This window comes from Parastagonospora nodorum, assembly GCF_000146915.1.
Source record: "Parastagonospora nodorum SN15 chromosome Unknown scaffold_10, whole genome shotgun sequence".
Classification (NCBI taxonomy): domain Eukaryota; kingdom Fungi; phylum Ascomycota; class Dothideomycetes; order Pleosporales; family Phaeosphaeriaceae; genus Parastagonospora; species Parastagonospora nodorum.
The window spans coordinates 439,766-452,283 of NW_001884558.1; the positions used below are offsets into that span (position 1 = coordinate 439,766).

Genomic DNA, 12,518 nt, shown 5'->3' on the forward strand with positions numbered 1-12,518 from the left:
GGCACTCCTTCTCCCACAACCCCATACTCGAACTCTCCTACTTCACAGCAGCTGCCGAGTGTGCCTCCTATGCCACACTCGCCAGCATTGTCTTCCGCAATGTCGTTCGAAAGCCAGGGTGCCCCGGATAGTTCCGTGCCGGCTGGCTCCCGCAGACCGCCATTCTTCTTCCGTGAGGAGTATTCCAACCTCATCGTGAAGGGAAACTTCATGACTCTGGCTGCCAAGCCGAAGCTCGTCGACGAGGGCGAATGGCTCGCACACACAGGTAAGCCTCAATTCCCACAAAGTGAGGGGTCATTGTTGACCACGTGAGCAGTCGTCGAGCAGTATCGTCTGCTGGAGCAAATGATTGAGATCATCAAAGTCCACGACGACAGGACTGGCAAGCCAATCTGCAACCCAGATGTCTGCCCTACCATGTCAGCCAGCGGCCACACTTACACCTGGCTCGACAACCAGAAGAGGCCCATCAAGATCCCAGCCATCCAGTACATCAACCTCGTTCAGAAGTGGATCGTGGGCAAGATCAACGACCCCAACATCTTCCCAACCGACACCACCTCTGTCTCCATCGGCGCTTCCACCTATGCATCAGGATCTCTGTCAAGTGGCGGCACCCCTCAACCTCTTGGACCCACCAGCCTCAATGCCCCGCTATCGCAGCTAGCCGGCAACGAGTGGCTCGGCAAGCCCTCCGGCTTCCCAGAGACATTCGAGGCAGACATCAAGAGCATCTACCGCCAGATGATGCGATGCTATGCGCACATCTACCATGGCCACTGGCTCGAGCCCTTCTGGAACGTGAATGCGTACAAGGAGCTCAACACGTGCTTCATCCACTTCATCAACGTTGGCAAGCTGTTCAACCTGCTTGGTGAGAAGGAGCTTGAGCCTATGCAGCCGTTGGTTGACCTGTGGAATGAGAAGGGTCTGCTGCCACCTGTTGGCGCGACTTCGAGTGGCCAACCGGCGCAACCTGCTGCTTGATGATTGAGGTGATGTCAGCTTCTAGAGTTGATACAGATGTGATCGGGTACTTCTCGTAGCCATTTCCCTTTGCTTGCGTTGGGCCAAATATGAGGGTTTGAATGAACAGTCTGGGATGTTGGCGTTCAGGCATCAAATAACGACATAAGCATGTGTATATGCATCGAATAGAGCAATGAACTCATGAATCGATGCAGTTTCTAAGTGTTTCTGTGCATCCACCCCTGATTGGTCAATGTCGCAGAGGAGACCCATTTCCATTCATCCCTTGCCGCGGGTTCACGTGCCAAGTCTCTTTGTTATGATTCCAAGGTTAGCAGTTTGACAGGCGAACAGCACGTCCAGAAGTGCAAAGCAGCAGCATTGCCAAAAACGATCTAATAAGAGAGGCTCAAATTTGATAGTACCACATAAAGTAACCAGAGACTGTTTCGGTTCAAACCACCAACAATCCAGAGACGCGAGTCATAGCATGCACACAAACTCCAATGGTGAAATGAAATCGAGTCCGCTCCACCATCCGATTTGAAAGACACCGATGCAGACGTTCCATGGTCATGTATGTGGCTTGCGTGAGACATATGGCTGGAAACAGGCCATGTAGAGAGGTTTTGGGGCGTGACGTGTCTGTGCTATGCAGACGTTGGCGAATGCAGATCGCTCCTGCCGACATGCGCGGGTCGGCTTAGTTGTGGCCGGCCTTGCGAAGCGAGTTGCTCAACCATTCGAGACCCTCATACAGACCATCACCGGACGTGGCGCAAGTGGACTGGATGTACTAGAGTGGCTGTTAGCATTCTGCTGAGATAAGGGAGTTTCGCTCTGTCGTACCCAAGCACGTTGTCGGAGGCTGTGAAGGCCGAGCTTGTCGGTGATCTCAGCAGCGTTCATGGCGTTCTGGAGAAGTGTCAGTTTTGCTTCGGGCAAGTTGCGGCGCGCTGGTGCTAGCTTACGGGCAAATCCTGCTTGTTGGCGAACACCAGAAGGAGAGCATCCCGGAGCTCATCCTCGTTCAACATTCGCTGGAGCTCCTCACGGGCCTCGACGACACGGTCGCGATCGTTGCTGTCAACGACGAAGATGATACCCTGAGTGTTCTGGAAGTAATGCCTCCAGAGAGGACGGATCTTGTCCTGACCGCCGACATCCCACACGGTGAACTGAATGTTCTTGTACTCGACGGTCTCGACGTTGAAACCTGCGGGTCGGCTTGTCAGCGCGCTGCGTCTTTTATGCGCGTACAGATAGTCGCATACCAATGGTTGGGATGGTGGTGACGATTTCACCAAGCTTAAGCTTGTAAAGAATTGTGGTCTTTCCGGCGGCATCGAGACCAACCATGAGAATGCGCATCTCCTTCTTTCCCCATAGCTTATCGAAAAGCTTCGAGAATGTAAGACCCATATTGGCGGTGGGTGGTGTGGTGTGTTGGTGTAGGGTGTGGGTAGGCGGTGTAAAGACCCTCGAACCTGTAGAGCCGCGGGTTAGTACGCTATCAAAGACAGCAGCAACACGCTATTGCCGGTCGTGTGGGTGCATCGAGGTGAGTGTTGTGCGGGCGCATGCAGTATTGAGCGCCTGATGCGGCTTCGAGGGAAGTGAGCGGCGAGTGCGGCAAGCGGCGCCCACTGTAGAGTGGACGAAGCCTCGGTCTGCGGTGCGGGGCGACGACGTTTACTTACTGCAGATGTTCAAGAGAGTCGGTGGTGGTTGGAGATGGGGTGGACGGGCTGTCGATGTACTCTAATTGATGCACAGGAAGGGCCTGGGTAGAAGAGAGGTGGTGGACTTGGCGACGCGGGCGAAAACCTGAGCACGGACTAACACGTGACTGCTATCGAATCGCTTATCGACTGTCTCCTGGAGTTGCGGTGAGATTTGTTGAACCAACAACCAGTTTCAGCTTTTTTGCTCCTTTTGAAGAGCCTTGGCCAAGTGGACACGTTTTGGTTGTGCTGCATTGGGCATCCTGAGGCGCGTCTGGTAGGCAACGACGAGTTTCGGCGATCCGTTTAGCTGCCCCATGATTGCGTGAGCGGAGGGTCCACTGCCCGCGCTTGCAAATGAACTTGTGCAAGCTTCTTTTCACAGAGAGGTATTGCACGCTTCACATGAAAATCGCTAACGGCCGTTTCTGCTGCTACAACATGTTAAAGTATACCAGCGTGTCGCCTCTGGGTAGCAGATACTCCAGCGTCTTTTACCAGGCAGCAGCCACGGAGCTATAACGTTAGATTAGGACAACAAAGCACGGTTAAACAGGCTGCCATGTTCGTCTAAGCGCTACCTAATTGGAGCTTCTCCTTCTTCTTTAATCTCGACCAGTCGCTTTTCAAGGTCGCATCATACTTCACACAAAAGACTTAGATCCGATCTCCTCCAAGAGCCCGTGCTGCACGAATGATGGTCCTAAAGCAGAGCGCCACTCCAGTGAACCACAAGACGCTGCGAGCAGCAGTCGGGCCTTGTGTCTGGTGCGTAGCATAGACCCCAGTGTATAGCAGTCGAACAGCCAAGAAGAGACCAGCGAAGCCATTCAATCCGTCCAAGCCCTGCTTCTTCAGTCCAGCCATGTTACCCAACACGACTGCTGCGGCAAAGAGTGGCATGTTCTAAACACAGTAAGCCTGTGTTTGATTCGCGAATATGATGCATGAGAAACGCACCTCCATGCCATTGGCGTGGCATGCTTCCAGACGCTCGTACTTGGCGAACTCCTCTGCCGAAAGGCGGTCCTTGAGCTTCGACTTCAGGGTTGAGGAGCGTGGATTGCGGTTGTCCCATTTGGTGAGCTGACCCCCAGTAGCGACGTTCAGAGCATAGCTATGAGGCAGAACTGATAGGACATAGTAGGCTGGAATGGCCAGAATAGACAAGTTGTGGGTGTCAAGAAAGGACGGCATGTTGCTTGGTATCGTCAAATTGTCTATGAGGCTGATGTAGCCGTGATGCTCAATTACTGCAAATTTGAGTGTCAATTCGGATGGGAGCCCAGCACGCCTGCCGAAAACTGAACATCTTCAGATCGAGCCTCGGCAACATGATGTCACCGATGCTCTCGTGAAGCAAGAACGACTTGTTTCATGTGAATCAAGAAATATTGCTCTAGCAACATAGGGGCAGGCTAGTTTAGCGCCACACTACGCGGGCTCATCTCGGGGAAGCAGGATCAATCGTGGAGAAGTCACGTCCCAAAAACCATGTCAACGGCTGCTAATGCTGATTATTTGCCCCCCATTATCGAGCCCGGAACGTATGGAAACTTCTTGCGGTAGTGCTTCGCAATGTCTCTCCGGCTCGCCACCCAGACCCCTTCTTTCTCTGATATGTACTTCATGAAGTTCCTCAGACTCTCCGATCTACCAGGCTTTCCCGCGATTCTTGAATGGAGAGGAATTGTCATCATCTTCCCGCCTTCTCTGTATAGGCAATCGAAAGTGTCTTTCAGGTATTGCTCATACGTTGCGCCTGCTGAACTTACGAAGCCTGGCAGCATGTGAAATTTGCCGTCATTGCAATCGTAGTTGTATGGCAACATCAGCAAGCCTTCCTTCTCTTCGTTGGGAAGTTCTTTCTCCCAGGGAAGGTCGATCCAGTACGGCGAGTCCTCATTGTACACCTCGGAAGTGTATAGCAGCTTCTTGCCCATTTCTTTCCACATGATTGGAAGCAGACTCGCAGTGTTTGGCGTACCTCTACCAAAGTAGGCTCCAACTGGAAACTCGCCTACATAACCGTTAGCAGTGTATCTGTCAGACAAGGCGGGCTCGACCGCACCTGTTGCCGCTTCTAGAGCTTCGCAAGTCTTCTTGATATACGCCTTGTCTTCCTCGAGAGGGTAGTCCCAAATATCGAGCCAGCGATATCCGTGTGCGCCGATCTCGTGGCCGTCTCGCACGCACGCTTTGGCGAATGAGGGATTCCTCTCCATTGCAACAGCAATCGCCCATAAGGTCATATTCCAATTGAACTCCTTCATGAGCCTTAAAATACGCCAGGCACCACATCTACTGCCATACTCATAGTCTTGTTCTCCGTTTAGGTGTCTTTGTTCTCTACCACCGCCGGATGGGCCCTTCTCCCATAAATATGGCTCAGAAGTTCCATCGCCATCCATTGGATTTCGCTCACCACCCTCTTCGTAATTTAGTACGAAAGACACGGCAATACGGGCGCCGTTCGGCCATTGTGCATCGTGACCATACTCTCCGAACCCTGTGTGACTGGTGAGTAAAGACATGGAGACTCTTGATGCGATCAACTCACCCTCGAAGTCTCGTGGAAGCTGTAGCGATTCTTCGACGTGGACCATATTGTGCAAGACCTTGTTCTTGTAGTCTTATCAAACTTGTGTTCTAGTTCGGTCTTTTCAAGAAGCATAGAGTCCTATGAACTCTAACATGACTATCTTATACTATGTCCGCCACAACACGCTTTACAAAAAACACTTAGTATACCTTGCCCTATCAGCACCCTGGTTCTAATCTGACTCGAACGCCTGCCCATTATAGTTAGAGTGGAACGAACGTTCCGTCAGCATGTGGGGCCCTAACCGGCACGAGAGCTTTGCTATCGGGTGTTTGGAGCCGCTGTCTTATCAATGCGCACGTCCAGTTCCGCGGTGTGGTAAACTCACCAAGGAAATGTCAGAAACGGGTGGGTTTAGTTTAGCAGTCGAAGGATACCGAAGGTGCTTGGTCATGAGTTTTAGGTGACTTGCACACACTCTGTCACACAGATCCATACTACTTCGTTGTTCCTAGGCCTAAATCGCCGGTGAAAGCGACTTAAACAGGCTGACTGAATTCAATACGCGGCTCTCAAGATGTCAGTCTTCTCATTAGACACAAGCCAAGGCAATCCTGTTACCCAAGAGACAGTGGAGAAGTTATGTCTACAGCTTGGAGTAACGATCAAAGAGAATGAAAGGGAAGATTACAGACGCTTGCTTGCCGTATTCCATGATGCTAGTGAGCAGTTGATGGCGATGGACGGTAAGTAGATTCAAGTGCACGCGACAGATTCAACCTCGAGCTTACACAACACTAGACTATGTTCCAGTCGTAGACGAGGAACGTTTCCCGCGAGAAAATGTCCATTTTCCAGAGAGGGCCGACAATTCTCATGGCGCATGGGCATGGAAATGCAACATCGTCGATAAGCAAGCACAAGGCGGCAAGCTAAAAGGCAAGACGTTCGCGCTAAAAGACAACGTAGCAGTCAAGGGTGTTCCAATGCTTTTGGGAACCAATTTCATCAAAGGCTTCGTACCAGATTGCGATGCTTCAGTAGTCACGAGGATATTAGAAGCTGGCGGTCAGATCCTAGGGAAGGCCGTTTGCGAGAACATGTGTCATTCTGCCACTAGTCATTCATCTGGAACTGGAATTGTAGAAAGCCCGTTTGCGAAGGGCTATAGCGCCGGTGGAAGCTCCAGTGGATCGGGAGTACTCGTCGCTTTGGGTGAGGTTGATGGAGCAGTTGGAGCCGATCAGGGTGGTAGTATTCGCGTCCCCGCAGCAAATTGCGGTATCGTTGGATTGAAACCTACTTTTGGTTTGGTTCCATACACAGCATCTGGTTCCAATGAGCCGACAAACGATCACCTTGGTCCTATGACGAAATCAGTCTTGGATAACGCGCTCTTCCTTGAAGCTATCGCCGGCAACGACAACATAGACGATCGGTCATTCGCTGCTCCACATCCGTCGAAACTCCCGAAGTATAGCTCAATAATGAGTCTGCCCATGGAGAAACCGCTTCAGGGGAAACTATTTGCTATCATCACGGAGTCTCTGTTGACACCGGCTCTCGATCCGCGTGTAGTCAAGACATTCCGAGTGGCGGTAGCAAAGTACGTTGATCTTGGTGCCACGGTCGAAGAAGTCTCAATACCGATCCACTCAAAAGGAGCCGCAATATGGACCGGTATATCGAAAGTCGGTGGCTTCCTGTCCAAGACTTCCGGCGCATTTGGAAGAAGAGGCCATCAAATGCTCGGCTTGAACTCATTGCTTCATCCCATGGGTCAGGAAAACTGGGACGAAGCATACGCCTCCACGAAGAACATATACCTGAACGGTCTCTACGCTACAGAAAAGTTCCCGCACCTACTTGCCAAAGCAACGAATTTATCGCGCCAGCTACGAGACGCTTATGATGCTGCACTGGAGACGTACGATGTCCTCTTTACTCCTACTCTTCCCTATGTGGCGACTAGTCATGCTGCACCGGACGCGACGCCGCTTGAGCAGATTACGAAGCAGATAGGCCTGACAGCAAATACAGCCCCGTTCAACCAGAGTGGTCATCCAGTGCTGGCATTACCCATCGGCATGCTGGAAGTGCTCGAAGGTCCAGGAGTAAAGGATGGTGTAAAGTTGCCTGTTAGCATGCAGGTTATTGGGAAATGGTGGGATGAGTTGGCTATTTATGAAGCGTCGTTCGCTTGGGAGCGAGCCAATGATTGGCGTAGTATGTAGATAAGCTCTCAAGTCTCGTGTAAGGCGTCTGAAAGTTTGCTATTTGTGAAGTGTAGCCAGCGCGACCACAGCGAGCCTGGTCATGCTTCGGTATCCTGTACGTCTTTTCATTTCACGTGCTGAGCCTGATGTATCTGCCTAGAAATCTGATGGCTAAAAAAATTTATTACAAGACCTGTGAAGTTCGAACAGCATCTACCACCTTCATGGTTTACATCGAGCAGCTTCCGCAGCTTCACCCGACCCACGACTGTCCAGTACAGGCTGTTGGGCATCGCCACTTGCCTTTTCTTCGACGTCTTGGCAACCATTTTTATTATTCAAATCGTCATTAGAGGCAGCCTGTACTTCATCAGGCCGCTGTAAACCATGGTCTGTGATGAGCAAGCATCCAAGGAGACATAGCGCCATGAAGGGCACATTCATGATGAATACTGTCCTGCTCGCATGAGCATATGCCTGGAGTATCTCTTCAACCTGAGCTGGTGATGCTCCAAGGGTGTCGAAGTTGGGAACATTGTACGACGAGTCTGCAAGCGAAGCAAACTCAGCGGGCATCGCTCTCTTGAGCGAGTTCTGCAAGGTTGCGGCAGATATCGCAAGACCCACGGCACCACCAAGACTACGAAGAAAATTGCGATTGGAAATTACAACAGCTCGCTGAGATTTCGTGCAATGGGCCTGGAGAGCGACAAGTGTGGGCTGGAAGACGAAGCCGACACCAATACCTTGGAGCAGAAGGATTACCACGATAGCGCCGATGGGAGTACGTCGGTCGAAAATGCAGGTTAGGCCAACGCCAACCGTCCAGAGAAAGAATCCAGTCCAGATAACTTCCCCATAACGTTCTCTACGAGAGATGTATTGCCCGGAAAGAATGGATGCGACCATTTGGGCGCATGTGATCGGCAGCACAAGGGCGGCTGAGAGAAGTGGCGACATCTGGCGCGCCTGCTGGAAGAACAGTGGTAGGTAGTAGAGTTGCGAGTAATATACGATGCCGAAGAAGAGGTTCTGAAGGAGCATGACGCATACCGGCGGAGACCTGAATAGAGATACTTCTTGACGTCAGTGTTTGTAGTATATTACCAGGTGTTGCAATAATTCGTGCGTGCTTCCTGAAAACTTTAAGCACTATATTAAGGCAAGGGAATCAATCTAAACAACCAAAATGGTGTTTAAGCACTGTGTCGCGTACTGATAAGTTGTTGAGCCTCTTCCCGAGGTCATGCTCGCATATCAGATGGCAGGTTCTCTCTGATAGTGAGTCAAGTTTACATAGAGCGCGCACGACTTATTGTCACACCTAATGATGTAGAGGCTATGAACAACTTACAGGGCATCATGGGCAGCAATGCAATTTTGTACTCGATGAACAAAAATGCCAGCATACAGCAACCTCCCACGGCGAGCATCGAGATTACCATGGGCGATCCCCATGGGAAATAGCTTCCACCTCCAGACACCGGAATAAGTATAAGGACGATGGCAGCGGATCCGGCCAAGATGCCCCAGTAATCGATCTTTGCTGAAACAGATCTAAAGTCCATTCGAGGAGCAGCCTTTGGCGTAGGTAAGATGAAGAAGCACACAACGCAGCATATTGCAGCGAGTGGACTGACGAGCCAGAAAAGCCCCCTCCAGGTCGAATTCTGGATGAACGCAGCAGCGAGGAATGGGCCGACCATGTTACCGAGTCCAACGCATGATCCTAATATGCCCTGGTATTTGCCTCGCTCTTTCAATGTAATGATATCAGAGACGATCATCATGGCTAAGGAGGTGATGCCACCGTTTGCAATACCTGCAAGACCCCGAAATACGTAGAGCATGGTAGCGTTTTGAGACAGACCGCACAACAAGTCGCTGATGGTCAGAAGTGCCAGTGCCGACATGAAAACAGCTTTTCTTCCTGTCATCAACGTTTAGAGACAGTTATTTGCGATGTATTCTAGCGCTCTCACCGAACAAATCAGACATGCGGCCATAGAGAACCTGGAAAAGCGTGTTTGCAATCAAGGCGCTGGTTCCTGCCCAGCTGATTGTGGCTTCAGCATGCAGTTCATGGCCGATCGTAGGAATCATAACACCGATGCCATTTTGATCGACGAAACAGATGAATAGGGATACGGCCAAGGCACCGAAGACGATCAACAGATCTTTCTTAGGGAGGATGTTGGTCTGGTCGAAGACTGCAGCTTCGGCCTTTTTCTGGCGGTCTTTCATACCGAGAGTATTGTAGAAGAGAAGAATACGCACTCAACGCAAGACTTTATACTATTGCATACCGATGGTGTTAATGCAAAGTTCGTCACGCAGGGGCCTCTAATAGGTACGTAGGAAGGCGGAGCCGATGGACCCACCTGCACCAGAACAATTCCCGGCCGGCTTTAAAGTTGCCTATGAGCCTCATACTTGAAAGTTAAAAAAATGGCAATGTTGCAGTTGTTATACATGAGAAGGAAGTTTGCTATTGCGTTAGACCCGCAGAAAAAGCCTGTGATGAAGATGTGAGGGATATATTGCCATGTGCTCGCAAGGACGCATGGCTCTGATTCAACTTAGAGAGCCTCTTCAAAGCCGTTGAAAGAGAGCGGGTTTTCGACGGTAATAATTGACTTATAGTCATCGCGAATGCACAAAGTGAGAAGCCGTGGGCTTATCGCTGCCGGCTGGTGTTGAAGTGGCAGTGGCAAGTGGGTCTCGGCAGCAGAAGTGGGCGAACCTCCGAAAGTCCAGCCAACCTTCCCGTCTGCGCTTAATCCACTTACCGCTGCTGTTGACTTATCTGTTTTGCCAACGAGCTCGGCTTGGAAAGCTTCGCTACGTCCGTATTCCAACCAATGGTACAAGACCTTGGCTTCTGTGGCAACATGCATATATTACCTAGCGATCTAGCATCGCAAATTGGACGATGGCATCTCAGCTGACGTTGAATCAACAGCAACGAGATCTTATTCGACATGCTGCGCTTTCTGAAGCAAGGCAAAGATGCCTTTGGCTCACCAAAGAGCTTCGAGGAGACGTTGCAGACTACCACTCAGGAAGGGGAGGTGCGATATAACAAGGATTTGCTGCCTAGTCCTCCTGGTAGGTCACACAAATCCATGCTCCAATACTCATACTGATGTGCTTTAGCGGATCGCCTTTGGCATTGGCAACATTACTTCACTTATTATTTGACTCAAACTTTTTCTCCAAGCTCTTACAACCTTGGTGCTTCACTCGTATCCATAGGTCTACTTTGGTGGCATGGCCTGATCGCTGCAGTCATTGGTTCCGCCATCTTAACTGTCTTGGTCGTACTCAATAGCCGTGGCGCAATCAAATACTTCATCGGATTCCCGGTATATGTTCGAGCATCAGGAGGCGTTCGAGGTGCGAGCTTGTACATCCTCGTTCGCGCTATTGTCGCCATTATCTACTTCGCCACACAAACATATTATGGCGGTCGGATTACTTCAGTCTTCATGCGAGGAATTTTTGGAAATGGATATCACAACATTCCCAACCGCCTTCCAGCGAGTGCAGGGATTACATCAAGAGACTTGTTGAGTTTCTTCTTGTTCTGGATTGTAAGTCGGAATGTTTCGGCCTTCATGTAGCTTCAGGACTGACTGATCTTTCAAGGTGCAAATGCCGGTTATGTTCATCCACCCAACCGTACTACGCCATCTTTTTGTCGTCAAAGCTATCATCTCAACCATATCCCTCTTGGGTGTACTCGGTTGGGTCGTCTCTGCCAATGGCGGCAGTATCGGCGACTTCAAGTACACGACAAAGCAAACTCGGCTGTCAGGATCAGATTTGATCTGGCCCATGATCCAAGCTAGTGAGTACTTCCGTCTATATACAGGAGCGTGAATGCTAACATCATATGTAGTCAATTCGGTCATGGGGGCTCTGGCACCAGTTCTGATCAACCAGCCAGACGTCTGTCGTTATGGTCGTTCTTATGGTGATGTGACTTGGAGTCAAGGAATCGGTATCTTGATCAGCAAAGTACTCGTCATGTTTGTGAGTACTGCAACAACGGCTGCCGCGACTCAAGTACTTGGCAAATCGTACTGGAACGTCTGGGATCTCTACAATGCCATCCTCGACCAATACTGGACGGCCGGAGCACGCGCAGGCATGGTCTTTGCGTCTTTCGGCATGATGCTTGCCGTGCTCGTCATCAACGCCGGGAGCAACTCGATGCCAGTCGGCGCCGATCTTACCGGCATCTTTCCAAAATGGCTTACAATTATCCGTGGCCAGGTGCTCTGCGCTATGTTTGCTCCGCTTCTCGTTCCGTGGAAAATAATCGCGTCTGCAACTTCCTTTCTCACCTTCCTGGGTAGTTACACGGTTTTCTTGATGCCTATTTGCGCTTGCATGATCGTCGACTACTGGATGATTAGGAAGGGCAACTTCCACGTACCGTCATTATACGTCTCAACTCCAACAAGCCCGTATACCTACTACAAAGGATGGAATCTGCGCATGCTTGCAGCTTGGGTGTCTGGAGTCGCTTTCACAGTTCACGGTGTTGCCGGATCGCTGGACCCGACCTCGGTGTCTTTCGCGAGCAAAAACATGTACAAGCTTGGCTTCATCTTGTCCTTCCTCATGGGAGGCTTTGTGTACTACCTATTGTGCCTCATCTGGCCAGTGCAGATCCTCCCGACGGGTGCAGAACGTCCATTGGCTTTCGAAGAGATGGCAGCCAATGAAGGATTCTTCGAGCATGAGGGTATTAGCACAATCACGGGCGTTCTGGAAGGCGAGAACGCTAATGGACTTATCACCCAGACCTATGTTGTAGATGGGAAGGAGAGCACAGTTTAAGCGAATGGTCCACGTCCACGAATAGATCATGTTATTATGATAGCCTAAGTAGACTTCACCACTCAGTTCATGCTACTTGTCTTTAGTCCAGCATACTAATACTCCTTTTTGATGATGCCTTTTTGATGCCTTCGTGGTCCTTTAATATCCGTCAGCAGGAAGCTGCTTGCCTTATTTACGCTAGTGTGATGTGTACTTCGCTCGATCGAACTATCG

The 12,518-nt window shown here is 50.6% G+C and overlaps 7 protein-coding genes across 7 annotated transcripts; 3 read left to right on the forward strand and 4 right to left on the reverse strand.

Annotated features, from left to right (window-relative positions):
- Window positions 1-99: 99 nt before the first annotated feature.
- SNOG_06878 (hypothetical protein) lies at window positions 100-990 on the forward strand (the record flags this gene model as incomplete). Its single annotated transcript, XM_001797187.1, has 2 exons — window positions 100-268; window positions 320-990. The coding sequence occupies 2 exons, from the start codon at window positions 100-102 to the stop codon at window positions 988-990; spliced, it is 840 nt and encodes a 279-aa protein (XP_001797239.1).
- Window positions 991-1,366: 376 nt separating this feature from the next.
- SNOG_06879 (hypothetical protein) lies at window positions 1,367-2,727 on the reverse strand. Its single transcript, XM_001797188.1, has 5 exons — window positions 2,673-2,727; window positions 2,247-2,459; window positions 1,944-2,188; window positions 1,822-1,887; window positions 1,367-1,768 (listed from the first exon to the last, which is right to left on the reverse strand). The coding sequence occupies exons 2-5, from the start codon at window positions 2,392-2,394 to the stop codon at window positions 1,676-1,678; spliced, it is 552 nt and encodes a 183-aa protein (XP_001797240.1). The 5' UTR covers window positions 2,395-2,459; window positions 2,673-2,727; the 3' UTR covers window positions 1,367-1,675.
- Window positions 2,728-3,235: 508 nt separating this feature from the next.
- Window positions 3,236-3,961, reverse strand: SNOG_06880 (hypothetical protein). Its single transcript, XM_001797189.1, has 2 exons — window positions 3,657-3,961; window positions 3,236-3,602 (listed from the first exon to the last, which is right to left on the reverse strand). The coding sequence occupies exons 1-2, from the start codon at window positions 3,891-3,893 to the stop codon at window positions 3,354-3,356; spliced, it is 486 nt and encodes a 161-aa protein (XP_001797241.1). The 5' UTR covers window positions 3,894-3,961; the 3' UTR covers window positions 3,236-3,353.
- Window positions 3,962-4,191: 230 nt separating this feature from the next.
- Window positions 4,192-5,302, reverse strand: SNOG_06881 (hypothetical protein; the record flags this gene model as incomplete). The annotated part of the gene is made up of 2 exons (XM_001797190.1): window positions 4,192-4,716; window positions 4,768-5,302. The coding sequence occupies 2 exons, from the start codon at window positions 5,300-5,302 to the stop codon at window positions 4,214-4,216; spliced, it is 1,038 nt and encodes a 345-aa protein (XP_001797242.1). The 3' UTR covers window positions 4,192-4,213.
- A 513-nt stretch (window positions 5,303-5,815) lies between these two features.
- Window positions 5,816-7,503, forward strand: SNOG_06882 (hypothetical protein; the record flags this gene model as incomplete). The annotated part of the gene is made up of 2 exons (XM_001797191.1): window positions 5,816-5,984; window positions 6,040-7,503. 2 exons carry the CDS (start codon window positions 5,816-5,818, stop codon window positions 7,470-7,472), a joined length of 1,602 nt encoding a protein of 533 aa, XP_001797243.1. The 3' UTR covers window positions 7,473-7,503.
- Window positions 7,504-7,676: 173 nt separating this feature from the next.
- On the reverse strand, window positions 7,677-9,698 carry SNOG_06883 (hypothetical protein; the record flags this gene model as incomplete). Its single annotated transcript, XM_001797192.1, has 3 exons — window positions 7,677-8,517; window positions 8,802-9,384; window positions 9,437-9,698. The coding sequence occupies 3 exons, from the start codon at window positions 9,696-9,698 to the stop codon at window positions 7,677-7,679; spliced, it is 1,686 nt and encodes a 561-aa protein (XP_001797244.1).
- A 1,419-nt stretch (window positions 9,699-11,117) lies between these two features.
- SNOG_06884 (hypothetical protein) lies at window positions 11,118-12,302 on the forward strand (the record flags this gene model as incomplete). Its single annotated transcript, XM_001797193.1, has 2 exons — window positions 11,118-11,304; window positions 11,386-12,302. The coding sequence occupies 2 exons, from the start codon at window positions 11,118-11,120 to the stop codon at window positions 12,300-12,302; spliced, it is 1,104 nt and encodes a 367-aa protein (XP_001797245.1).
- Between the last annotated feature and the right edge of the window lie 216 nt (window positions 12,303-12,518).